The 27,335-nt window shown below is 43.8% G+C and overlaps 2 protein-coding genes and 1 long non-coding RNA gene across 7 annotated transcripts; 2 read left to right on the top strand and 1 right to left on the bottom strand.

The window, feature by feature from the left end:
- Positions 1-5,481: 5,481 nt before the first annotated feature.
- LOC308408573 lies at positions 5,482-6,917 on the bottom strand. 3 transcript variants are annotated; one of them, XR_013973808.1, is made up of 4 exons: positions 6,672-6,917; positions 6,366-6,597; positions 6,061-6,147; positions 5,482-5,600 (listed from the first exon to the last, which is right to left on the bottom strand). It is a non-coding gene; the product is annotated as an uncharacterized lncRNA (long non-coding RNA). The 3 variants fall into 3 exon arrangements; XR_013973807.1 differs by having other exon boundaries at positions 6,366-6,917; XR_013973809.1 differs by having other exon boundaries at positions 5,488-5,600; positions 5,974-6,147; positions 6,366-6,917.
- A 6,063-nt stretch (positions 6,918-12,980) lies between these two features.
- Positions 12,981-17,668, top strand: LOC308408158 (serine/threonine-protein phosphatase 2A catalytic subunit alpha isoform-like). Of its 2 annotated transcripts, XR_013973757.1 has the most exons (10): positions 12,981-13,113; positions 13,541-13,750; positions 14,069-14,242; positions 14,328-14,417; positions 14,619-14,780; positions 14,895-15,013; positions 15,919-16,009; positions 16,964-17,025; positions 17,132-17,165; positions 17,536-17,668. XR_013973757.1 is itself a non-coding variant. In XM_080900286.1 (7 exons), exons 1-7 carry the CDS (start codon positions 13,012-13,014, stop codon positions 15,989-15,991), a joined length of 930 nt encoding a protein of 309 aa, XP_080756412.1. In that variant the 5' UTR covers positions 12,981-13,011; the 3' UTR covers positions 15,992-16,715. The 2 variants fall into 2 exon arrangements, 1 of the variants encoding a protein (XP_080756412.1); XM_080900286.1 differs by lacking the exons at positions 16,964-17,025; positions 17,132-17,165; positions 17,536-17,668 and having other exon boundaries at positions 15,919-16,715.
- On the top strand, positions 17,560-27,154 carry sfxn1 (sideroflexin 1). Of its 2 annotated transcripts, none has more exons than XM_080900284.1 (11): positions 17,560-17,698; positions 19,392-19,561; positions 19,655-19,825; positions 20,128-20,226; positions 20,345-20,420; positions 20,690-20,775; positions 22,665-22,792; positions 22,879-22,928; positions 23,134-23,183; positions 25,406-25,453; positions 25,621-27,154. In XM_080900284.1, exons 2-11 carry the CDS (start codon positions 19,398-19,400, stop codon positions 25,715-25,717), a joined length of 969 nt encoding a protein of 322 aa, XP_080756410.1. In that variant the 5' UTR covers positions 17,560-17,698; positions 19,392-19,397; the 3' UTR covers positions 25,718-27,154. The 2 variants fall into 2 exon arrangements, with proteins under 2 accessions (XP_080756410.1, XP_080756411.1); XM_080900285.1 differs by lacking the exon at positions 17,560-17,698 and adding an exon at positions 17,728-19,070.
- Positions 27,155-27,335: the final 181 nt, after the last annotated feature.

Genomic DNA, 27,335 nt, shown 5'->3' with positions numbered 1-27,335 from the left:
GGCTTCTATAGCTACGACCAGCCGCGATGGAGACTTTAGAGGAGTAACCCACAAACGATCTCTACCACACCGAGGAAGTCAGGTGACCAAAAAGGAGATCACAGGCAAGCAATGCAGAGACACTCAAATGGCCACTATTTATACCAGCGCCCCCTAATGGGCCAGGCTGAAAGTGGGTTGGACCGAGGGATAACATTCATCCTGCCACATTCTACCCCTCCTTCTTGCATCGTCGCCCCGACGATGAATTACAAAGACACCCAGATTAGTCCCAAGGCCTAAAAAATGCAGAGACAGCATGTACCCTAGGCTCAGAAATAGAGTTAGCAGCCCCTTGTGCCACCTCCCCTGTTGGTCTTGGGAGATGATGGATGTTTGAATGCTGGCCAGCTGTAGACCGGGTTGTTTTTCGCACCACCACATTTCTTGTATCAGAACTCGTAGAGGGAGCAGGAAGAGAGCTAGATGGAACTGGTGCTACACTCGGAGTAACCGTACAAGTGGCTGGGACATCGGAAGTTCGGTCTTCTGGCCGGAGCAACAACTCAGGGCTACTTGGAATCACTGCCACTGGGCTGTAAGATGGTGAAACATTTACTTGAGGAGCTCCTACGCTCAGGAATAACAGGTCACTGTCACTTGATGAGTCATGTCCTGGTTCTGGGGAGGATATTTCTGGGCCACGTGGGCTACTGCTTGGAGCAGGCCCTTCTGATGGTGTGGCTGCCGTTATCACAGCCTTCAACAAGGTACGATGAACATGCTTCACACTGCTGGGATCATCTGCAGGTGCAATGGTATATACTGCCCCACCTCCTTTAGGTGCCTTCAGGATTCTATATACCACGGGTTTCCATCGATCTTGGATTTTACATCTCCCTCTTCCACTCAGATCGCGCAGGAACACCAACTGGCCGTCGTTCAATGGTGCCTCTTTCACCTTTTTATCATGGTGCCTCTTTCTGCGGTCGGCAGCCAATTGCAATCGTTCCTTGGCTCCTTCATGTACAACCTGTAGCCGGGCTTGATGCTCCTGAATCCACTCGTGCACATCTCCACTGATGGGGTCCGGTACTCTGCCCAACAGAAAGTCCACTGGCAACCTGGGTTCTTGCCCAAACATCAATAAGAATGGGGTTTCCCCAGTAGCCTGATGGGGAGTGGTATTATAACAGTAGAGTAACTGGGGCAAACATACATTCCAGTCTCTTTTTCTGGATACTGGCAGGGTCCGCAACAAATTGTGCAAAGTCCTATTAAAACGTTCACACTGACCATTTCCAGCCGGATGATAAGGAGTAGTGTGGGACTTCTCGATACCATAAAACCTGCAGAGCTGCTGGATCAGGGAGCTTTCAAAGTTACGACCCTGATCGGAATGGATACGCGCTGGTACACCAAACTTTGAAAACCACTCAGTCACGAGAACCTGGGCCACTGTAGCAGCACATTGGTCACGAGTGGGGACAGCCAATGTATACTTGCTGAAAACATCAGTCATCACCAAAACGTTCTCCAGCCCATTCCGGGAAGGTTCGAGCAAGGTGTAATCAATGGCCAAGATTTCATTTGGTCGAGAAGCCAACAAATGTCCCATGAAACTTTGAGCTGCTGGTTGGGTGTCTTTTGCAACTTGGCAACGTTCGCATCTCTGACACCAACGAGCTACCTCAGCAGACATACCTGGCCAGTAGCACCGTGAGCGGAGAAGCGCTAGGGTCCTTTCCACACCTTGATGGCCGTGCTCCTGATGAACATGAGTCAACACCTGCTCAATTAGTGCACTAGGCAGCAAAAGCTGAAGTACCACCTCGGCACCGTCAGGGCGATGAACCTGACGATACAGAACTCCTTCCCTTTCAATCAGACGATCCCATTGTCGTAGCAGCACCAGAGCAAGTGGAGCAAGCTGCTGCCGCTCCTCAAAGCTGGGTCGCTGCTTCCGTCTCCAGAACACCAAGATCTCTTTTATCACTGGGTCGACCTGTTGGAGGGTATGAAGATCAGGAGTAGTGAGATGGGGCAAAACTGTAATGGCAGCTTGTGATACCTCAGCTGGTCCCAGCCGCAAGGCTTGTTGAAGAGGTCCAGGCAAGGCTGTACCAGGAACCATGGCTTTAATCTCCTGAGGATCAGGTGGATGCTGGCGAGATAAAGCGTCTGCATTCTTATTACTCCTTCCTGACCTGTACTTTAAGTCAAAGTCAAACGAAGCGAGCTGAGCTGCCCAGCGCTGTTCAGTAGCCCCAAGTTTAGCAGAAGACAAGTGACTAAGAGGATTGTTGTCGGTGTAAACAATACACTTGTGGCCCAACAAGTACTCTCTAAATTTCTCAGTCATGGCCCACTTAAGTGCCAAAAACTCCAGCTTCATTGAGCTATAATTTAGCATATTGCGCTCAGGGGGCCTCAAACCCCGACTGGCATAGGCTATTGGCCTCACTTTACCTCCCTGCTCCTGGGAAAGCACTGCCCCTAGGCCGGCATGGCTGGCATCCACTTCTAAAATAAAAGGCAAAGAGAAATCTGCATAAGCGAGCACTGGTGCTGTTGTCAGTTTAGTTTTTAATGCCTCAAAACTTTGAGCACACTCTACAGTCCAGTTCTCCACGACACCATGCTCTGACCTCTTCTTTGATTTTCTGCCTCCCCACTCTGCCACCAGTCTATGCAGAGGTGCCGCCAACTTGGCAAAACCCTCCACAAAACGGCGATAATAGCTGGCAAACCCAAGGAAGGAGCGTAGTTCCGAAACAGTCTTAGGAGGCTGCCAGTTAGCCACCACTTCCACCTTGCTAGGGTCCGTAGAGACACCTTGATCGGAGATGACATGGCCTAGGTAGCGAACCTCCCGCTGGAAAAAGGCACATTTGGCAAGCTTGGCTTTTAAACCTTCCTGCTGAAGCCGACCTAGCACCACATCCAGCCGCTCAAGATGTTGCTGTACTGTTGATGAAAAGATTACAATGTCATCAAGATAGAGAAGCAGAGACTGGCACTGTTGATCACCGAAAAGGCGTTGCATTAGTCTCTGGAAGGTGCTAGGGGCATTACAGAGCCCAAATGGCATTCGGTTCCACTCAAATAGGCCGAAAGGAGTACAGAAGGCAGTCTTGGGCCTATCCTCTTCCGTAACTGGGACCTGATTATAGCCACTTGCTAAATCCATGGTGGAAAACCAACGGGCACCAGTCAGCGCATCTAAGGATTCTTCAATGCGCGGCAGGGGGAATGCATCTTTCCTTGTCTTGTTGTTCAGTTGCCGATAATCAACACACATGCGCGGGCTGCCATCCTTCTTCTTAACGAGCACAATGGGAGAAGCATAGGGGCTGCTACTCTCTCTAATCACCTCGGCCCCTAACAACTGGTTAATATGCTCTTTCACAACCTCGTACTCTGAAGGGGGGATGCGCCTATAACGCTGCCGCACGGGGATATCATCTAAGACTGGAATGTCATGGGAGATCAAGTTAGTGCAACCCAAATCAGTGTCATGAGCAGAAAAGACCGAGCTGTATTTCTTAAGGAGAGACCTCACCTGTCCCTGTTCCTCTGCTGACAGTTTAGACAAATCAATCCCTTCCATCTGATCCTGCACAGTAGGAGTGGCGGTGTGAGATGCCATTGTGGCTACGTTAGGGAGTACTTCTATCACACCAGCGGGCAAACTGACCACATGAACATCTTCCAGGGTCCCTATAATGGTCCTAGGGTAAAGCAAGACCGCCGTAGTCCCTACATTAACAACTGGTATGTATGCAGTACCTCGAACCACTCGAACCAATGCAGGGGACGCTAAAAGTCCAGCAGGCAAGTTAACATCAGTAGGTTCAAATAACACAGTGGCACCTGAATATTGCTCAGAACAGGTGGCAGCCACTACTTTCATTACACCACCCGGAATGCAACATGCTCGCTTACCCCTCACTCTCACATGGCCAGACAAATCCAGTGGGGCTCTTATACTAACGTCATGGCACTTTTGCAGCGCCTGCACAAGGGGTTTAGGGGCCTCTGTGACAAAGCCCAAACTAAACAATGCTTCACCGTGTTGCCCAAAAAGCTCGTGGTAACACTTCCGAATGACATTCATCCCCAATACACCCGGAACCGTGGAAGGTCCTGCACCTGGAGGATCTTTAACGACCAACACGCCACACTGTGGAAGAAACTTGTCACAGAGCTCTACACTTAGCTCGATATAGCCAAGGTAAGGAATGGACAACCCATTAGCCGCTTTAAGCTGCAACCAATGACAAGCTTGGAGACGCTCTTGACCCCAGGACTCAAAATGCTGGCGGAAAAAACTTTCAGTAATGGTAGAGACCATGGACCCCGTATCAACCAAACAAGGTACTTTTATACCGCCCATGTCCACATCTATATGAGGACAGGATGAAATTAATTTCGAGACTGCCTCTGGACCATTAGAAACAACCCTTGAGCCAATAGACACCCCACCCGAACTGTGGCTCGGCAATACGGAGGGTGCTAGTTTTCCGAAGCCGTATTTAAAGGAGAGTGCCTGCGATTATGCAGAGGGGCCTGCGAAGGAGGCCGGGAACGAGGAACGCGTTCCCCATCACACTCCCGAGCAAAATGTCCCGGTTGCTGACAACGACGGCATATAATGGAGTCGCCCCGTCCTGAGCGAGGCATTCGATGGGGGCCCTGCAATCGAGCAATGCTCTGAGTGAGCTGATTAAGTTGCTCCTGCTGGCACTTTAACAATTCCTTCATCTCGCTCATCTCAGACAAATGGGTAGACTGGGCTATTCCTGAAGGACCGCTATGGACCCCATACTGAATGCCATAAACAGAAGGGACAGAACTGCTTCTATGCCTAACACCACTAGGCAACCCTTCACGTTCCCACCTAATAGCTTCCCCTCTAATCTCCAGCAATGTCAGTGTGGGCTGCCTCCTTACTAGCTGCTTTAACTCCCGCCGCAAGGTACTATCTAAGACCTGCTCAACAAATTGATCTCTTAATAAAACGTCAGCATTGGGCATGCCATTGGGGGCACTCGATTTAACTTTCTCCATAAGACCCAAGAGAGCGAGGGAAAACTCTTGCAGTGTCTCACTTTCCTGCTGTTTTCTAAAGAAGAAAGCTTCCTGCAATGCTACATAGGATTCTGAACAGCCATAAAGTTCTTGCAATATAGTAATTATCTTAGCAGGATCAGTCCTCTCTGCACTAGAGCGATATTTAATCTCCTCACGTGCTTCTCCTTCTAGGTGGTCAAACAGGAAAAATGCTTTATCAGCCAAAGACAAATGACGTGCTCTAGCACAACCTTCTATTTCCTCCAACCATTCATTCAACCCTATACCTGATTTTCCTCTAAACATAGGGCACTTTCTGTCACGGGGCACAAAAACTAGTCTCTCTGCTATAGAGACACCAGCCGTTGGGGGGTTAACAGATGATGCAGTTGAAGTAGAAGGTGTAGCACTAGTACCTGACCCAACAGCCCTCTCATTGTCTGCTTTCAGCTGCGCGATCAAGTCCCTGAGTTCCTGTAACTCTTCCTCCATCTCTGTAACACAGCTGTGAAATCCCACACCAAAGTAGCTGCTGCTTTGCCTTTATTCTGTACAAAATAATATAAAAAAAACAATTTACGTTACACCAAACAAAAAAAGAAGAACACACGTCTCTGTTTTAAAGAGTATATCCTGTCGACAACGCCAAGTTTGTGGCGAGACGAGGTTGGGATATAAAGTAAATACTCTTCAGTTTTAAAGAACGACAACGCCACCCTGGGAATTTCACCCAGAGAATACTGGAAATGACACTAAATCACCAAAAAGGCACTTAGGTTCGCTATACTCAATCCAGAGACGAGGTTCAATAATAAACAAATTGACAATTTATTAATAATTATTTAAAACACCATATAAAAACACAATCATAAATATTCAAATACAAATATGCTTAAAAAGGTATTCAGAGCTGAGGCTTACCAGTGGAGGGGCAGGGATGCCACACACAAACTAAAGAAAGAAAACACACCCAAAACACAAGTGCAACACACTATCACACACACTCACACTAATAAACTAAACAAGGCAGGTGTGTACACTCAAGGGATCCCACCACCAAGGCACCCTAGTCTCCTCCACGTCGGCACTCCGCATCTGAATAAAAGAAACAAAGAAAATTTTAATATATTACAACAAACTAATGTGTAGCACCGGGGGATAACCCAACTGCAAGACCACACTGGTGATCTACAGCTAGAAAAAGGGCCTCCCACCAGTGGTGTAACAAAAATCCAAACTACAAATCAAAAGCAATAAAACAACATACAATCTGGATAAAACTCTAAAATCTGGAGCAAACGGAATCGCCGTACTGCTCCAACTTGCCGTCCACACGACGATAAGTTAACAGTCAATCAATATGCACGCCAGCTGACTCCGATAACCGGCATGCATATAGCCGTTGTCCACGCCGACGTCCACTGTGAAAGCTGACAGCAGCAGGGAAAGAATTCTCACAACGGGAACAGACGGTAAAAGCACAGCAAGGCAAAACAGCAGCACTTCAGTTCGCGTAGCTTGGCGCAAAACTAAGGTCCACACTTCCTGCGAAACATAATAAATAATTACTATAAACGAACAATAGAAGGCAGAGAGCGTAACAAAAGTTGATTACGTACCAAGTAAGCCGGGTCATAGAATGTAAGCAGAATAGCTCAGAGGAGGCTTCTATAGCTACGACCAGCCGCGATGGAGACTTTAGAGGAGTAACCCACAAACGATCTCTACCACACCGAGGAAGTCAGGTGACCAAAAAGGAGATCACAGGCAAGCAATGCAGAGACACTCAAATGGCCACTATTTATACCAGCGCCCCCTAATGGGCCAGGCTGAAAGTGGGTTGGACCGAGGGATAACATTCATCCTGCCACACAAGCAAAACACAAAAAACAAGACAAAAATGCAACCCCTTTCCTGTTGTGCATCAATGCACCAATGTACCATGTTGACCAATCAGCATTCGGTTGATTAGGAACAGGGAACAGGTTTTGGGACTAACAGTGGCAAGAGAGAGTGAGTGAGAGAGAGACAGTAATAGCCATAGCGAGCTTTGAGATGTGAGAGATTTGTGACATTTGGCATGTTTGGTGTGTAGTTTTGCTTTGTGTGTAAAACAATGAGGGCACTAGTGAATGCGACAGAGGCCACCAAAGGTAGACTGCAATGTGTCTCCAGCTGGATGTGCTCCTCTGTCTTGTGCTGGAAACAAAGCATTTTTTGGAGTAGCACAAATAATTTGTCACATCTTATTGTGATACCCTATTGTTCTTTAATTTTAGTTTTAGTAGTGGTTTTAAACTTTTGTACAAAAATGGCTCAGCCATTGGCTGCATTTTGGGGTATTTTTTTTGCAAACTTTACTGTTTGCAAAAACCCCCAAATAATTTGCCTACTTGGATTCTATGGGGTTTTTGTGTCATTTTAAATCAGTTGTGTTAATACAGTATGTTAAAATGAAAAAATAACTTTACATTTATTTAGACATGCGAGATTGTGCCGAAAAGCATGATACCAAACAAGGCAAGATAAACAGTTGAAATATAGAGGTAAAATCACAAATAATAAAAAACGACTAATTATACCCTGGACCCCAGAGGGTTAACCCAGTAAATTTTTGGTAAAAGAAAAAACAAACAAACAAGTCTTCATGGCAGTGGGGATTTCTGACATCTTGTATAAATTAAAGCATATAAGATTTTGATTATTCAATAAAAAGAGTGTGAAAAGTTAAAGTTCAAGTTCAAGTTCAACTTTATTGTCACTTCAACCATATACAGTTTAAAAATACACAGTGAGGCGAAACAACGTTCCTCCAGGAACCAAGGTGCTACAAGACAAGTTAGTGCAAAAGAAATAATAATATATAATATATCTAGTAATAATATTGTGCAAAAGAGCATTTACAGGTTGGTGTGTGCGATGGTTTGGTGGTGTAGGTCAGTGTGTTTGCGCTTGTGTTGGTTAGTCAGTCCAGTCTCAATGTTTTGAGGTATTTGAGTTAAGCTGAGTGATAATGTTAGTGTATGTGTGTGTGTGCGTGTTTATCAGTCAGTCCCTTTTTGCTGAGGAGACGGATGGCTTGTGGAAAAAAGCTGTTGCACAGTCTGGATGTGCGTGCCCGAATGCTTCGGTACCTTTTTCCAGATGGCAGGAGTGTAAAGAGTGTGTGAGAGGGGTGTGTCCGATCAGCCACAATGCTGGTGGCTTTGCGAATGCAGCGTGTGGTGTAGATGTCCTCAATAGAGGGTAGAGAGACCCCGATGATCTTCTCTGCTGTTCCCACTATCCGCTGTAGGGTCTTGCGGTCTGATATGGCACAGCTCCCAAACCAGACAGTGATGCAGCCGCTCAGGATGCTCTCAATAGTTCCTCTATAGAAGGTGGTCAGGATCGGTGGTGGAAGCCGGGCCTTTCTCAGTCTTCTCAGAAAGAAGAGACGCTGTTGGGCTTTCTTGTGCAGGGAGCTGGTGTTGAGGGACCAGCCGAGGTCCTTCTCCAGGTGTACGCCCAGGAATTTGGTGCTGTCAACGATCTCCACAGAGGAGCCGTTGATGCTCAGCGGTGAGTGGTCGCCTCGTGTCCTCCTAAAGTCAACAACCATCTCTTTTGTCTTGTCAACATTCAGAGACAGGTTGTTGTCCTTACACCAGTCCGTTAGTCTCTGCACTTCCTCTCTGTACGCTGACTCGTCGTTCTTGCTAATGAGACCCACCACGGTCGTGTCATCAGCGAATTTAATGATGTGATTTGAACTGTGTGTTGCTACACAGTCATGAGTCAGCAGTGTGAACAGCAGAGGACTGAGCACACAGCCTTGTGGGGCCCCAGTGCTCAGTGTGGTGGTGCTGGAGGTGCAGTTCCCGATCCGTACTGACTGAGGCCTTCCGGTCAGAAAGTCCAGGATCCAGTTGCAGAGGGAGGTGTTCAGGCCTAACAGGCTCAGCTTTCCGATCAGTTGTTGGGGGATGATCGTGTTAAATGCTGAGCTGAAATCTATGTACAGCATTCGGACGTGTGAGTCCTTCTTGTCCAAGTGTGTCAGGGCAAGATGGAGTGCAGTGGAGATGGCGTCGTCCGTTGAGCGGTTATGGCGGTATGCAAATTGCATTGGGTCCAGTGAGGGGGGCAGCAGGGTCTTGATGTGTCTCATGACGAGCCGTTCGAAGCACTTCATGATGGTGGGTGTAAGTGCGATAGGGCGGTAGTCATTGAGACAGGACACAGAAGACTTCTTGGGCACGGGGACGATGGTGGTGGCCTTGAAGCACGTGGGGACAACGGCACTGCTCAGAGAGATGTTGAAGATGTCGGTGAGAACATTTGCCAGCTGATCAGCACATTCTCTGAGCACTCTGCCTGGGATGTTGTCTGGTCCAGCAGCTTTACGTGGATTGACTCTGCGTAGAGTTTTCCTCACCTCAGCTGTAGTGAGACACAGGACCTGGTCGTTCGGAGGAGGGGTGGTCTTCCTCGCCGCCACGTCGTTCTGCCTGTCGAACCGAGCATAGAAGTTGTTAAGCACATCTGGGAGGGAGCCGTCACTGTCACAGGCAGGTGGTGTCGTCCTGTAGTTAGCGATGGCTTGTAAGCCCTGCCACATGCGTCGTGTGTCGCCGCTGTCCTTGAAGTGGTTGTGGATTCTCTGGGCGTGTGCGCGCTTCGCCTCTCTGATGGCCCGAGAAAGTTCAGCCCTCGCTCTTCTAAGCGCCACCTTATCTCCCTCTTTGAAGGCAGAGTCTCGGGTCCTTAGAAGTGCACGCACTTCCGCAGTAATCCACGGTTTCTGGTTGGGTCGTGAGATGATGATCTTGGAGACAGTGACGTCATCGGTGCACTTGTTGATATAGCTGGACACTGATGATGTGTACTCCTCCAAGTCAGTGAAGTCGCCGTAAGTTGCAGCCTCTCTAAACATGTTCCAGTCAGTGCTCTCAAAACAGTCCTGAAGAGCAGAACTTGTATTTCTAACTGATCCACCTCATTTTGTGTAGCTTCTGGATTTTATACTTATGCTTATTTATTATATATGCTATACAGTGCATAAAATCAAAATTAAATTTTTTATGTAACTGAAATATGGGCTAAAGAAAGTCACAGACTATGTTTATATGAAATGTGCATACTTATAGCATTTGACGTATTATAACCATAAATAACACATATTACAGAATGTAACACCTGCACACAGGGGCGTTCGTGGCCTGTTTGGTGCCCTGGGCGAGCACTCCCTCAGCAAGAGTATGCAAATGGACAACAAACAGCCATTATAATTCATCATACACTGACAATAGCAGACAAATCAACAATACACCTCTCCCAATTAATGGCTAATTAATATTATGCTAAACACAGTCCAAAACATTCAATAAGCAGTGTTGGGTAAGTTACTTTAAATTAGTAACTTAGTTACATTACTAGTTACTTCTATCAAAAGTAACTCAGTTACTTCAAGTTACTCGTTACTTTAAGAGTAACTAGTTACTAGGGAAAGTAACTTTGGTTTTACTCAGAATTCTCTTGTTAATGTGTTGCTTCCGTAACTGGATACCCAACAAGATTGCCAGTCTTCTAGCTTGCTTACTTGCCACAAGTGCACTGTGCCACCTACCAATAGAAAGGAAAAAAATAATGTGCACATTTCCACGAGAGAAATCCCACGCCTGGACCGTCGTTGACCGCCGCATGATTCTAGCCTGCTTTTTACATCCAACACAAAAACTGCAGTCGTGGTGCTTTCGATGTACTCAGAACTCGGAAATTCTGCCTTCTGAATAGGAAGATGTAGGTAACACCAGACTGCAGATGAGCTGCATACAGAGCTGGACTGGGACAAAAAAAAATCATCCCGGGGAATATGACTAGAGACCGGCCCACCATTATAGGAAAATCATAAAGCCTTTGAATGAAAACAAACGCTGTTGTGACAGTGATGTACACTGTTCTGATGGTATATATGCATTAATCTATCAATTGTTTGTTGTAAGACTCAGATAATTATTTTTTAAAAGTGAGACATTTTAAATGAGAATAAGAAAGCATTTCCTTGTGCCCCCCTTTCCCTTTTAATTCCCTACATGGACCCCTGGCAACACTTTGCTAGACCCGCCCCTGCACAGTTACCAGCTGTCAGCTACTTAGAAAAGGATCCTGGTGTTATTTGTCTCTCAGAAACAGTTCATAACTTCCCTTCAACTCATTCATGTGACCTAAAAGGTAAACCTGTTTCTCCATCACAGCTCTGATGATTCAGTAAGAACATCTCCTGGTTTCATCTTCATGTTTCCCTCTCATCACATAACCAAACCGATATCATGACCAGCAGCTTTTTTGCAGCTGTGGCTCCAGAAAACATCAGCTGATACTAGAAATTAATATTAAATAAATTCTAACAACAGCTGATCAAGCTTAAACGTGCTGCTGTTGTTTAGCGCGACATCCGCTGGTTTCCTCTTTCTGGCGCAAAGTGGGCGATAAACAAACAAGAGAGCCGATCAGCTGATCACTGATCAGTTTCATGATTGAAGTAGAAACAGGAGAGGGAGGGGGAGAGGATGAGAGGAGAAGAGGCAGCTGTGCAGCAAAGACACAGAATAAATCCAGCTTTGTGTCTTTTTCATTGTAGCTGAAGTCCGGGACAAACTGTTCCTTTTCACCTCAATAAGAAACGCGTAATATTTTCTCTGAATACGAGACGATTCCGTTTTTTAAGGAACGGTTGGCAGCTCTAATAATTAACCTTATGAACAAAATAAAGTTCAACATCAGTAACATAGCACCCACCCAGCTGTATAGAAACTCCGTCATGCTAGCTAGCACGCAGTACGAAAATAAACTCCACCTAAACTTGGTTTATATGTGACTCAGATGGACTGCAGGTCATAACTTCTTACCTGAAGTTCAGTTCACTTGACACTCTCGGACCAGCGGCCACTTCGGGTCTCTCCTCTTGCCTCCCTTTTCCTTCATCCACCTGCTGGCCTCCCCCACTTGCTAATGTTACTGAATCTGTGGAAGCTCCGCGATAGCCACCACACGAAGTAACGAGTAACGACCCTATCTAAATCCCAGTAACGAGTAACGCGTTCCTGGTTTTGGCATAATAACTAGTTACCGTGCTCGTTACCACAATAATAACGTAGTTACTGTAACGCGTTACTTAATAACGCGTTAGTCCCAACACTGTCAATAAGCCACATCAGTGTCATCTGTCTGTCTACTGTTTACTATCATAGCCAAGTGGCTAACAAAGGTAGCTAACAAAGTTTTCCCAATCCCTACTAATGAATGTTATCTTGTTTCAGGATACATAATACCTGCCTTTATCCAAAGACACATCTGCTTACCTGTATCTTTTGCTCATTTCTCCTCTTCTTTACTCTATTTTTTTTATAAACCAAGGACCTGATGGCTTTGACCTTTTCTTGTCCATCTTGCATCTCCAGTATTAACACCCAACCCCACAACAGAAACTAATAGACCTACACCTTGTATAGGTTTTTTTTCTGGGATTTCACACAACCCAGGAAACCCAGCCTTTACTCCGATTGGTTCCCATGCAATCCCCAAAATGCGCTGGCATGATGTCGGGGCAGCATGGGTGCAAGCAACTTTTTTTTGCCGATGCCATGATGCCACCCCCGCCGCGATGCCGCCCCGGGCAACCACCCATGTCGCCCATATCAAAAACCACCACTGCCTGCACATGTGTAAAGAAATGGCTGTGATTTTGCCACCCCGTTTGATTTCCATGCCACCCTAAGAAAATTTCTTATCCGCCCCTGGATAGGAGCACACCCGCGTGCGAGCACACGCACATGCACGCGCTAGCTGCGAATACACCAGAGCTCTCCAGTCAGTAGGACGTAGCGTAGCAGAGACACCGAAACATAACGAAATAGCGAGATATTTTCCCGAGGAATTTTACAGCTGGTCGGCTCGCTAGCTGACGGCAAAGCAGGCATGGACGACAAGTCATTCACCAAGGAGCTGGACGGATGGATCGAACAACTGAACGAGTGCAAGCAGCTGACAGAGAATCAGGTCAAAGTCCTCTGCGAAAAGGTGAGGTTTACCAGGCGACTTAATATTAGTACCCCACATTATTAGCTTTCCGCAGTGCTAGCCGACGCTTAGCCCGTACAGCCCCCCCGAATGGCTCCTTTAATAGAAATATTGCCTGGACTCAGACGTTATTGCATGTGGCCTTACAGGAGCACACCATTTGACTGTAGCTGCATGCTGTGGATTTCTAAGACAAGCCGAGAAGATGGAGGGGGGATGCCTGCGAATGTTTTCCCTACCTACGCCCACTGCTTGTCCTAAAGTGCACTTACAGAAGCACACAAGAAAACTCTTTAATAATCAGATTTTTTTTTTAAAAGCAGGAATATTGGAATCTGGCTTATTAATAACTTGTGTACTCCACAGGCTCCCAAACTGCACCACATTCTGGTACATGCTAACCTGTTTTCTTGGTTCTCATGCGTAGGCCAAGGAGATCTTGACAAAAGAGTCCAATGTGCAGGAGGTGAGATGCCCAGTGACAGTGTGTGGAGATGTCCACGGACAGTTTCACGACCTGATGGAGCTGTTTAAGATTGGAGGGAAATCTCCGGACACTAATTACCTCTTCATGGGAGATTATGTTGACAGAGGCTACTATTCTGTGGAGACTGTTACACTTCTGGTTTCTCTTAAGGTATTTCAAAAAAAGTAATCTTAACATCGATATGGACTTAAATTTTTTAATGAAGTAAAACTGCAGAACTGCAAATTTTGGTATTGATGCAATTCCAAGTAAACAAAGCCAGTATTACTGATACGTTTAGTGTATAAAGGCATCTTATTGAGGGGAGAGCAGTGTGTCATGATTTTTGAGATGAATGTTTATAAATTTACTGACCTTAGAGGATAGAAGCAAAGTATCCATCCTGTTGTGCTAGTTTCGATCTGATACCCGTATCAATATTTGGATTGATGCACCAAACTTCTATTACAAATGTGTTTTTCTTCGTAGGTAAGGTTCCGCGAACGGATCACAATTCTCAGAGGGAACCACGAGAGCAGACAGATTACGCAGGTGTACGGTTTTTACGACGAGTGCTTGAGGAAATATGGAAATGCCAACGTTTGGAAGTACTTTACAGATCTGTTTGATTATCTTCCCCTTACCGCGCTGGTAGATAACCAGGTAATGTTGTTTTTTCAGACCCAACCTGAAGGACAGGTGCACTGAGCTGTTATGTGTTGTTTATTTCATATTTCTTATTTGAAAGATATTCTGCCTACATGGAGGATTATCCCCATCAATAGATACACTGGAACACATCAGAGCGCTGGATCGCCTGCAGGAGGTTCCTCATGAGGTAAACACAGATTACGTAAATGCTTTTTAGAGATGTTTAGAGATTAATTTAGGAAATATCCCAGCTGACTGCTTTAGTGTAGGCATACGCATTCAAGAAAGTTCACCATGGAGTCTGTAGGTAATCACTGTATGCTCACTCTGTTCTTTTTACTGAATAGAAATTGCACTAAACAACACTGGCGTTCCCTTCGCCTTTCAGGGTCCAATGTGTGACTTGTTATGGTCAGATCCTGATGACCGCGGTGGCTGGGGCATATCACCACGCGGTGCTGGCTACACTTTCGGGCAGGACATTTCTGAGACATTCAACCACGCAAACGGTCTCACTTTGGTTTCAAGAGCCCACCAGCTGGTTATGGAGGTACTCTGACTTTGTTTGTGTACTACAAGTAATTCTGTTTTTTTCTTCGTCAGATGTACCCTTCACAGTCAGTGGCTATAAAATAGCTAACATGAAGCTGATGTCTTGATTTAGGGTTATAACTGGTGCCACGACCGCAATGTAGTGACGATCTTCAGTGCACCAAACTATTGCTATCGTTGTGGAAACCAGGCAGCAATCATGGAGCTTGATGACACGTTGAAATACTCCTTGTAAGTAAAGTTTGTCATGTCTAATAATGCAAACATATCTTTTTGCAATGAGGGGGGGATGCTACATACAAAGTTCAACAAAGCCAGTCTTTCATTACTTTAGCTGGCTCAGCAACACCTGGTTATCAACTTTCGCTGTTAAGTCACCCCTTATGTCATATGACTCTTCTTCCTCACAAAATGATCCCCGTGAGTGCTACCTACTTCAGTCATCGATGCTATCAGATGATAATGATAAAGTGGTGATGACTAGTCTATAATGAACATAATCTAGCAATTTAGTGCACAGAGCAGTAAAATAAACATTTTAATTCAAGTTAATAATTTTATGGCTGAGTGCAGTCTCAGTGCTGCTGTCTGTTCATTTCTAAGGTGATGGGTGCACATTAGAGCTCTAACACTTTAAACTGGATCCATTTAAGCATTAAAGGTTACTGTCTCATAGCCTAATGAAGGAGACGGGGAAATCTCTTTAGTTTGTTGGCAGATCAAATTAATGAAATTAATGTTATTCATTGAACGAATATTCCTGGTGTGCATTCTGGATTCAGCATAAATAATTACATGTACATTACTGTGGTAATGCATCGGGAATGTTTGCACTTCATTCAGTGGTTTTAGTTTAACAGCAGTTTAACAATCTATAATAAACTTACTGTAAATAAAAGAGTCAGGGAAAATGTGCCACTTTCAGCCGATAGAACATAACTTGCTCTCGACCAGGCTGAGCATTCAGCATAGGTTACCATGGTGATTTAGCCAGGCTACCTTTGTGACACAGAAACTCTTGACTTTAAAGTTGACATACCTGGCTAAACAATTAATCTCACTTTGCTGACTTAAATAAATAAACCTTATTATTCAGTCTATGAGATGACGAGAGCCCTGCCCTTTGTTTGTTTTAGCCTACAGTTTGACCCTGCACCACGCAGAGGAGAGCCCCACGTGACGCGGCGTACGCCGGACTATTTCCTGTAAAGATCACTGCTAAGAACGGTAATGGGCTGCACAGAGGCTTGGGGAAAAGAAGCATTCAATCCCTCTCCCCTGAAAATGTGTGCCATAATTACAATAAAATGGAAACTGTAACGTCTAGATGAACACCACCGTCCTTTTAACTCCTTCCTCTCTGTGCATGATGTTTTAATTGCTAGAAATGATTGCTACTATGAACAATACTGTCATAATACCTGCTGGATTGTCAGGAAACATGAATGAACTAACGCTGAGAATAACGACTAGATGTTGATAAGCAGAGTGTGTCGCCACATACAGTATATACGCTGCATCTTTCACTCGGCATGGCCTCAAACAAAAGGTTGCAGTGCATACAATGTGAACTCTTTTCTTTTTGTAACCGAAGCGAAAGTGCTTATTTTGTGAGATGATAGAAACGAGTATGTTCTCTTTGCACTTTTGTATTTGATTTTTATCACATGGCACTGACAAACTTTGTTCTTTTTATATCCCGTTATAGTGTAAGTAGTTCTCTTTCTGCTGTCTCATATCCCATACGGAAAAGATATATATAAATCTTATAAAGTTTGTATCTGTCTTGTGTGAAACTTGTATGAAAAGCATATAAGAGTGAAAACAGATATAAGATCCCTTGAAAAGTTATATAATGAAACTTGTATGTTTTGGATACTTACTAAAACAATGTATGAAAGTAATGAGAAAGTGGCCACTTTCATGAGTAAATCATGTAAGCCTTATATGATTTACTCATGAAAGTGGCCAATTTCATGAGTAATCACATATAAGTTTTTACTATTTCTTTTCCATATGGGATGGGAGTTAATGTATTTCATTTAACTAGGCAATACTGCTACAAATGACATCAGATGTAAAATAAATAAAAATAATAATATAACTTAATGTTTTGCACTCACAGCTATAAAAAAAATTAAAACTGGAGTTGCTGTGTCATTTATTTCCCCTTTTGTACAGCTTATGACATTATTCCCGAGGAGTGACCACTAGATGGAAACAGACACCCAAAATCGGTGCAGGTGATCAGCTCAGACACTGATAATGAGCTTTATTGTGAGTGGACTATTTGCAGTAAACTGGTCATTTTAACATCTGTTTTTCTTGTTTATTTAATTTCTAAAACAGGATTTTTGCACAGTTTTTTTTAACATGGAAAAAGGTAGGACATTGTTTGCAGCATGATGTTTTACTTTTCTTTTTTATTGTGCATTTCTGATATTAACCAAATAACCTCTCGTTTGCTTTAATTTTCATGCACATGTCATGGACCACTATTAATATCCGCTTATTACACGTGCATGTGTGGAAATCCTCCGAAGTTTTAACAGATATTACTGATTTACTGCCTGTAAAATCAATGTAGCGATAGTTCACAGAGCACCGGCGGATGTAGTGCTGAAAATAAAAGCATAATTTAAAGGATTTGGCGGATTGCAGCTCAGTTTCTCCCCTCAGACTGCTGATCACAGCTCCTGCTGCTTTGCGAAAGATTGGATCAACACTGCGTGTTTTTTTCCTGTCATTATAAGATGTTTTTCCCTAGTAAGAAGCGAGGCGAGGCTTTTATTTTGTCGGTGAAGCCCCTCGCGGTTCCTGTGCGCCCTCCGGCCGAGCTGACACTGCTGCATTGAAAATTAGCTGGCCGCAGCCTTTCAGGGACTCCTCTTGCGGACCTCCGGAGACCACAGTGCAGTAAGTAACCTGTGCTCGTTTCCCAAAACGGACTGACAGTTTTGTGCCGTGTGCGCTTGTGTGTCCGACGTGTCAAGCAGTGATCAGACAGCTTTTTGCTCCTCGGGATCCCACTGCTCGTGTGTGGATGTGGCAGGCTGATACTAGTTGAATCTGGGGCGCACAGCTGGACAATTAACGGTCTGGACAGATGTAGTGGCTAATTTGCCATTTTTAAAACGGTCGCACCTTGATTTTCATTGTTTTGGGGAAAGATTTTGGCGCCTTTTTTTCTTCTTCAGATCACAGAAACACCTCCAGTTACAGTCCAGATTTAACTGGTCTACGTCGGGTTGGACAACAAACCGTATCCATTCAGGGGGCATGTTATTACCCTGCGACCACGCACAGAGAGCCGCGTTTTGTATTATAGCACATACCAGGCTGATACAGGGGTTGAAATATGTGGGATACATAACAATTGAGTTGCAGGTTAATGTGTAGCCACGCAGGCCGCCGTTGATTGGCTGAGACTGAGGGCAGAACCAGCTGTGCGTTTATGGATCAAAGGCCGTGTCGGTACAAACTTCACTCCTTTCACAGCGCATTTATTACTGATTTGGCATCATATTATTCACGCTAACTCGGGGGTTTGAGGCCAGGAAGTGCCCTTTAATCTCTTTCCAGCAGTAATTTTGTGTCTTATTGGGCCACTGAAGGCTTTTTGACATCTCGTGAGAACCCCCGTTGAGTTTAATTCAATTTAAAGCGACAGCATGCTTTCTGTACTGCACAGATTTCTTATTTAAGCCGATCCAGCAGCCATGCTTCAGTTCGAGTTCATTGCTGCTGCATGCCTTCTCACAGTTGTTCATCTGAGGCAAAGAACAAATCCAGATCAAGCTGGGTTGGAACAGCATGCTGCATGCACATCCACAAAAAACCCCCCATCCACTGGTGTTTTTCCATTGCAAGCCAGTTCTGTCTGCTTTCAGACTAATTAATATAATAAAGTTTTAGGTAAGTACCCAGTTACAGCAAATAAAGCCACAGACTTTACTCAGTTTGTAACTTTTTGGTTAAAAATGCCACTTTCCCAGCTGTCCTATACATGCAGGGTGCTTTTCAGACTGGGAGTTGGTGTGTGTGCCCAGTTGCAATTTGGTGTTTCGCAGTCCTCCTGTTAGGTCAGCCCTCACTTAGTCACATTATGCTGAATTAGCAGCGTGGCAAAAGAAGCATTGTGCTCCGCCAGTCCTCCCTTGCTGACTTTTGTCTGCAAGAGAAATGAAGCCCGAAGGGAAGCTAACTCCTCTGCTAAGTGCTGGAGCAGGGCCCTGGTGAATTAATTTCCAGCTTTTCCGGTCCACATGTTGACACATCCTTGGAAAAGGTACTGAACGTCGAGTTGCCCGAGATGCATTAATCAGAGTGTGTGTGTGAGAATGTTTGAAAGCACTTTGTCATAGTACATCTGTGTGTGTGATTCTACTTGTGGTAGAAACCACTTTGAAGGTTCAAATATAGCAGAGACACGGTAGCAGTTCATCCATCTATTTTATCAATGCCCAAGATTATTTCAAACTGTGACTCATGCACAGCCACTCTGCTGTAGTCCAGGAATATAAGTGTGGAAACGAAAACGACTATGATAAGTATTACCATGTGCAAAATCGGATACATTTATTGCGCCTGTAACATTTTGTTTCCCCAGATAAAAATGGCAGCCGAGCTATCCACTTCCATAAACATCAAGGAGCCCCGCTGGGACCAGAGCACATTTGTGGGTCGGGCTAAACATTTCTTCACCGTCACAGATCCCAGGAACATTCTCCTGACAAACGAACAACTAGCACACGCGCACAAAATCATCACCGATTACAGGTAACCAGCCCGCCCAGTTTTTCAGAAACAGGCTGTAAACTCACTGCCGGTGTAAAACGAGAAATATGATTTTACACGCTCGCTGTCTTGCAGGGAAGGTATAGTCTCTCCAGGGCTGACGGAGGATGAACTGTGGAGAGCCAAGTATGTTTTTGACTCAGCTTTCCATCCCGACACTGGAGAGAAGATGATCCTGATAGGCCGCATGTCGGCACAGGTTCCAATGAACATGACGATCACTGGATGCATGATGACATTTTATAAGTAAGATCATGTGCGAGTTAATTGTCAGACTGTCACAGCCACACCCAGGCCTATTATAGCTTCTTTTTAAGCAGCAGAGCATGTCCTCGAGGGAAATTCACACATGCTGGTTTAAATTTTGCTGCTAAAGTTTCACAGGGCTGGTGTAGTGCATGCAGCATTGCTGTTTTTGCTTATAGAAGGAGCCAGTGTTATTGGTGCTTGTTGGGATGATGGCATTCCCACACAGGAGAGTACAAATATCTGTTTACACCCAGTAATGCACATTTTTAATGATTTCAAACTGTATTTTCAATTTACAGGACAACTCCTGCTGTGCTGTTCTGGCAGTGGATCAATCAGTCTTTCAACGCAATAGTGAATTACACCAACAGGAGTGGTGACGCTCCCATAACCGTCGGGTAAGAGGCAGCTGCTTTGGCGCTGATGCCGGCACATATTAACCCCTTAATTTAACAGTGCTGGTGTGGACGGTGGTTTTTGTTTGTGTGACGTGACCGGTGCCTCTTTTGTTCGCAGTCAGCTTGGCACAGCTTATGTGTCTGCCACCACGGGGGCAGTTGCCACCGCTCTAGGACTAAATGCACTAACAAAGGTATCAGTTCATCTAACCCCATCCTACATCTCCTATTAATGCTTTGACTTCAGACATGTGGGTGTGCTGGTATGAAGTTAGCCACACATGAATTGTTTCTCACTGAAAGCCCATGTTGTTTAGAGCATCACGCTCAGTAATCATGTTGTCATGCGAGCTTTTATTTGGACTTTGCGGCAGAAAGGCCTTTCTGTAAAGCATCTGAAATATTGGCGTGAATTCTTCAAGCTATGTTTACATCTGAGCTTCCTCCTTTCCTCCCGCTGCAGCACGTTTCACCGCTGATCGGACGGTTTGTTCCATTTGCTGCTGTAGCTGCTGCTAACTGTATCAACATCCCGCTGATGCGACAAAGGTAAAGATCACTGGTCTGTCCATCTGTCCATCCACTCTTAATGCAATATTTATACTAAAGATTCGCTCGGTCTCAAAGATGATATGATTAGAGTCAGTGTCATACCTCCGGTACAGGAGGAGCAACACACTGGCTTGATGACATTATTTAAATCGTCCTGAGTTCTCCTAACTGCAGTACTTTTGTGCTATAATGAACTGACAACTTGAGAAGAGCAGAGAAGTTTCATGTGTGTTAATAGTGTCAAACTCCAAGTTGGTTACGAACCATGACCAGAACATCAAGTTACTGAACCCTGGGCTCAGCTTGTTTTGATGTTCTGATGATTTGTTTTCCTTTCTTCAATGTCATACAGGAATAGTTATAAATGGAGAACACTGCACCTTAGTGAAATGATAATGAATAATCAAGCAGTCAGAGCTGTTTCATGTTTTTATAAGGACAATGCTATTTTGATTGTCTCTCCCTCTATCTGTTGCTCTTTTTCACAGTGCTGCTCCTGGATGGGTATTAAAACAGTAATTAATGCCCAGAAAGCTTTTCCCTGGAAACGCACACATTTGGGATGTCTCTAATTGTAAAAGGCATCGTTAAAACATCTTTTTTTTCTCTTTTTTGGAAAAAAATAATAATGCAGGGAAAGCAGAAATATTTCCTGGATGCTTGCAGCAGGTCGTTCACTGATAAGGGCCCGCATGGATTCTTTATTTGGATTCAATCAGAGTTTCAGATTATAAATCCACTGTGATTGTGAGGTGCTGCTACTTGGGTGTCACCCTGCTTTAACGTCTCAGCAACTTCAAACTTAAGAGCCATTTATTTTCTTTCCTTCTGAATATGTTGAACAAGAAATGGGAATTTTCCTTAAACTTTCAGATTCCATTTTTGTCATTTGATATCTCGACTTCTCCTTGTTTCCTTTGTTTTGGAAGTTCTGTATGCAGGATAGTTAGCTGAGTTTGGGAGTGACTGCTAATCTCGGTAGCGCAGGGGAGAAACTACTACTACTGCACTACTGTATTCTACCAATGATATCATTTTGTTATGATAAAAAAATCAAATGCTTTTGAAAATATGATTTCAAGATATAAAGTTTAAGAAAATAAAATTCTGTTATGCTTTTGGGGCTTTTGCGTCTTGCATGGCCTCTACACCATTGGATAATCAGGTCCAGACTTTACTATAGAACTGTTAACATGTTCTCAGTTTAAGAGACATGACTTTGAGTGATATTTTTTGGTATTATTTGGATAGGAAAGTCTTTTAAGATCATAATTCATGCGGAGTATCTGTAAGCAGTAGGTAGAAGGCTACTGATGGAAAACCTAATGTGCTGTCGTGCAGACAAAGGTGCTAAGAAGTGCAAAAAGGTTAGTGATATAAATGCTAATAAGCAACTAGTTAATGACTGAAAATGTGTAGTTTACTAGAGGGTGTCATTGTTCTGTGTTTTCAGGTCATACACTCAGATTTCCATACTTTAATTAAATCTTAAATATTTGTCTGCTCATTGCTGTTTCTGATGTATTACTATGAAGAACGGGGAGTTCGTCCATCTGTGTGAGTAGTCCCCGTGATATGATAAATTCATACATGTGCTGTTCATGGTTTACAGCATGCAGTGAAATTGCATTCAGTGTTTTCACTTTTATAAGAACACTTCAGTTGTTTTCATGAAAAACAGGTTTCCTGACATTTAATTTATCGAAGTAAGATGCATTACACAGCCTCTTCCTCCACTTTATTTCCCAGCTGTTGCTGTATTTCATTTCAGTTTCCAGGTTCTTCAGCAGGAGCTCTTGTGCATTTCCATGCATATTATTCAGAGCATTCAGCATTCACAGTCATCTATCTCCAGAACTGTTACCAGTTTTGCTTGTTGTCTTCAGAGAGCTTCAGCATGGTATACCTATAATGGATGAAAATGACAACAGGTTAGGAGAGTCATCAAAGGCTGCGCAGCAGGCCATCTCTCAGGTTGTGGTTTCCAGGATTCTCATGGCTTCTCCGGGAATGGGTATGGAAGTGTTTTCTCACTTTAACATCTGGCTTCAGATATTATTATTAATTTCAGAAATAAAATCAGTTTTCCTCTCTTTTCAGCTATTCCCCCATTTTTAATGAACCATTTGGAAAAGAAGGCCTTTCTGAGGGTAAGCACACGCCTGAGTTAAGACAAAATATGAGAAATGCATTTGTTGCATTAAATGTCAGCAAGTTAGACGATCATTAACTGCCTAGCTCCTTTTTATGATCACATATTAGAGAGACCAAAAGCCCCGAGTGCATGAGGCCGCTCTCGGATTCTCTGCCGCTTTTGTGCCTCTCACTCATTTTTTTCTGCCTGGCCTTTTTCAGAGGTTCCCATGGATGAATGCACCTATTCAAGTCAGCCTGGTGGGATTCTGGTGAGTTGCCAGAGATAGTTCACCTGATACGTTCACCATCATGTGCAGTCTTCTTTCTACTACAAACACCCCACAATCATAACATAAGATCACACTGATGATAAATGCTTCCATTTACAGTGTAGTGTAATGCCCCTAATAAAATGCCCTCATAAAATTTGTTAGCTCAGTGGATAACGATATGAAGATGCTTTAGCCCGTGTGTGGCTCAATAACTTAATTATTTTTTACATGAAACTGAATCTGCTGCTTCCTTTTTTTTCTTTAATGATGACTCGCACATCATCACCCAGCTTTTCACTTTGTGCTTCCTACTCGGCGTTGCCTCACGAGCCCTCGGTGCGACCAGTTAAAGTCTTGTGTAACTCACATGACTGTGATCAGGACCACATTCTGCAAGCTAATCCACAAAAATGGGGAAGCAGGCTCCTTTTAGGAGAACGCTAATCCACACACTTCCACAATGTGTAATGGAAGTTTACATACATGCTTCATTACTTAAATAATGTGCAGATGTTTCTGCACCCACAAGGATGAAATTACAGTACACCTGGTGTTTATCAGTGCTTCAACAGTGCTTTGTGCTTTTGGTTTGCAGGTAGTGTATATGCCCTCCATTTATGCCGACTTTCTTCTAATTGGCTGCCCCTCGTAAATTGAAGGTGTGACATCACCTGTTAGTTTCTAGATTCCCATTTTGAAGCTTCGAGATGAACGTTTTTGTCGCTGCCATCTTGCTCGCCAGAAAATGGATGTGACACGGACTCTGGCTCTGATTGATAACTAGTTAGCTCATGAGTGTGTGATTTCCATATCTTAGGTAATCCTCCATTTTGAAACATGGTACGACCAAGATTTACAGAATAGGTTTCATTTTTTTATTTGATGTGCCCCTAAAGAAGTAATTGATCCCATAAACTCAGCAGTGTTCACAGAGGTCAAGAATGAAAGCTTTTCATGGAGATTTCTATAATCAGAGCTATCGCCATCTGGTGGCCTTCTGATAGAATGCAGGTTTAAAGCTGTTCCCCCTCCCTGTGATGTTATAGATCAGGGGTCTCAAACTTAAATGACCGGTGGGCCGCTGCTGCCGCTGTCATCTCGTTGGAGGGCCACTTTAGTGTTCAAGTAGTAAAAAAAAAAAACAATGAATCAAACAAGAAAACACCCACAAATATTGTCTTGTTTGTTTTTTTAAAATTTCAAATACTTTTGCCCCCCCTAGGCTGCGTGATTGAGACCTCTGTTATAAGTTATAGGTGGACAGATTGATCAAAATACAAATAATTTCAGTACCAGCACTGGTATTAGTATCAGACTGATATCAGTATCTCCCCTCAATAAGATCCTGATAAATGGACATTTACATCATTTTTTGAAATGATGTAAACCTTGTTTTATAGAAGCTTCCACCATCACAGCAGTGTGTCTGTGTAAATGTGTGAGTTTATGTAAACAGTTTGGTCCATTCTTCCCTACAGCGTTGCTTCAGTTCATTCAGGTTTGCAGGCATTCATTAATGCCACAATGTCACAGTATTTCAGTCAGACTCTGACTCGGCCATTGCACCTTTTTTCTGTGCTTGGGATTATCGTCCTGTCACATGACTTTCATGACTTTCACATGACTCTAGAACACTTTGGTATACAGATGCGTTCACTGTTAACTCAGTGACTGCAGGGTTTCTACAACCTGATGCTGCAAAACAGGCTTTCCAAATCAATAGCCCTCCACCATCCTCCCTGACAGTTGGTATCAGGTGTGCTGGTATGTTCTGGTTGAGTTGCTCCAGAAAGCTTGAGGTTTATTCAGATGCAACTTTGCAAACTTAAGCTACCATGTTCTTTTTAAAGAGAACGGGCTTTTTCCTGGAAACCTGTCCAAAGACACCATACCCGTTCAGTCTTTTTCTAATTGTGCTGTCATGAACTTCTTAAATTCAACATGCTGACTGAGGCCTGCAGAGTCTGAGACATAGTTCTTGGGGGGCTTTTGTTACCCCTCATCTATACTAAGCTGATGGGGCATTGTTATCACCTGGCCAGGCGGTGTGGACACGTAAGTTTGCAAATGTGATAACTTGAGAACCAAGCAACATAAGAGCTTTAAATTGATACCATAGGTGTATCTACTAAAAATCTCTAAGTTTGAATCTCGGTGAGCTCGAGAGGCCTTTAATTTAAAAACACGTGAGCTCATCATTTCCGTTTCTTGTTTTTCAGCCTCGTGTTTGCCACACCACTCTGTTGTGCTTTATTCCCTCAGAAAAGGTGAGTGAACCATTTTGAAGTTATTAGTAGTAAATCATCTTATTATTATGTGACTATATGCAGAGTGTGCATGAGTCTTTTTCTGCCAAAAAGGATGCATTACATGCCTACATTGTATGCATTTGACCCATTAACCCCTTTTATTTATTTTTTGCCCTCTAATCCAGCTCTATGTCAGTCAGCCGCTTGGAGCCGGAGCTGCAGGAGAAAATCCGTGCCAACCACCCAGGAGTGGAGAGGGTTTACTTCAACAAAGGGCTATGAGTGTGTGCAACCCCCCCAATCACCGCCCAACCTCATCCGAACACTGCCATAACACAGCTGCAGGCTCGCTCCTCACGTCTCTGCCAGCTCTCCTCATTCAGTGTGCCAAAGTTAAGTTTTTCTCTCCTCACCTCCACCGATCCAGATGGATATCTGAGGACTCCCCCTCGCTGTCAGCCTCTTTGTAATGAGCTGTTCACGTTTGTCAGTGATTGTAGATTTTACTGAAACTGCTGAAGATGTTCTCCAAGCGGGATCAAAAGTTTGATGTTTATCTCGACAGATGTTTAGTGGCCCATCGTAAGGTTTTCTTCTGTGCCATGTTTTTATTACTTTAATGTCTGTGACTTGTTGATCTTATGTTGCCATGAAACCACTGTCACATCTGTCTGCCTGGCGGTTTTTCTTTTTTCTGGTCTTTATTCTGACTAGTCAGATCTGATTACATTTGCCAAATCTGTACTTTTTAAACCTCTGTCAAGGATTTCAACCTCCTGGTGTTCACTTTAACTCACCTGCCAAATGAGTGATACTAAACAAGCCTTCTCCAGGGATACACCCTTTAAAATGGGATGTTATAATAGGCCAGCACGGTGCTATTTCATGTCTGAATAATCAGTGTTTATTGTTCTATTTATTCTAATTGCCAGACACGTGTGAACAAACCACTCTCTGGCTTGTTGAAAAGTATTCTTCTGCCTCTTTAGTGACACAGAGGCTGTGTTCAGGAACACTGACAATAAATGTTAAATTCATATCAATCATTTCAGGAAAAAACATGCTGGTTCTTACTTCTACCAAGCCCAATTCTAGTATGAGAGATCTAATAACAACACAAGGTGGCAGAAGTGTTTTTACATCGTTATATGCATTTAGAGTGTCAGATATAGATGTTATAGATGTTATAGACTTCTCATGGATGCTATTTGTCAACGCCACACCTAAATGGTTCATCTCGCTAACACTCTGCCTGCTTTGAAAACTTCAAACAGTAACACATTTCGAGTCCGGTGAGTTTGAGGAATGCACAAACTCCCAGCCAAAAAGATATCTGAAGCAAAGACCTCCAGCGCCCCCTTTTACTTTATCTGCACCTCAGTCATATCTGCACATGCCATGACCAAGTTCAAGCCAAGCGAGCTGATAAAGCAGGTAGATTTTACGCTCTGTACTTTTGTTCTGCAGTCAGGATTCAGATAACGCGTGTTTGGACACAGTTGATTAACCTGTTGTGTCTAAAAGAATGTGTCTGTAAACTTGTAAACTCGCTTTCGGTGCCAGGCCAAGCGCATCACCGGACATTTTTAAAATCACGAGTGGGAGAAAAAAAGAACAAAGATTAACTCAAAGCAACAAAACTCACACCTTTAACCCAACTCAAATGTGTTTCTGGAACCCAGCGTGCATTCAACAAAAATTAAATGCTTTTGAAATATTTACAGACTCCTTCCCATATGATGTAATTTTTTGTGAGGTGTTTTTAAATGTTTAAACTCTGTAATCTCTTTGAATTTATCGCTGTAAAATTACAATTCTAGATTTTCAGTGTTTTCAGAGAGACGCCCTGGAGCTCTCTCCAGTTTATTTGAAGTGAAATTTGTTATTCTCGTGTTCATGG

The sequence above is a fragment of the Rhamphochromis sp. 'chilingali' genome (genome assembly GCF_963969265.1).
Source record: "Rhamphochromis sp. 'chilingali' genome assembly, chromosome: 13".
NCBI classification, from domain to species: Eukaryota; Metazoa; Chordata; class Actinopteri; order Cichliformes; family Cichlidae; genus Rhamphochromis; species Rhamphochromis sp. 'chilingali'.
This window is presented reverse-complemented; position numbering and strand designations above follow the sequence as displayed.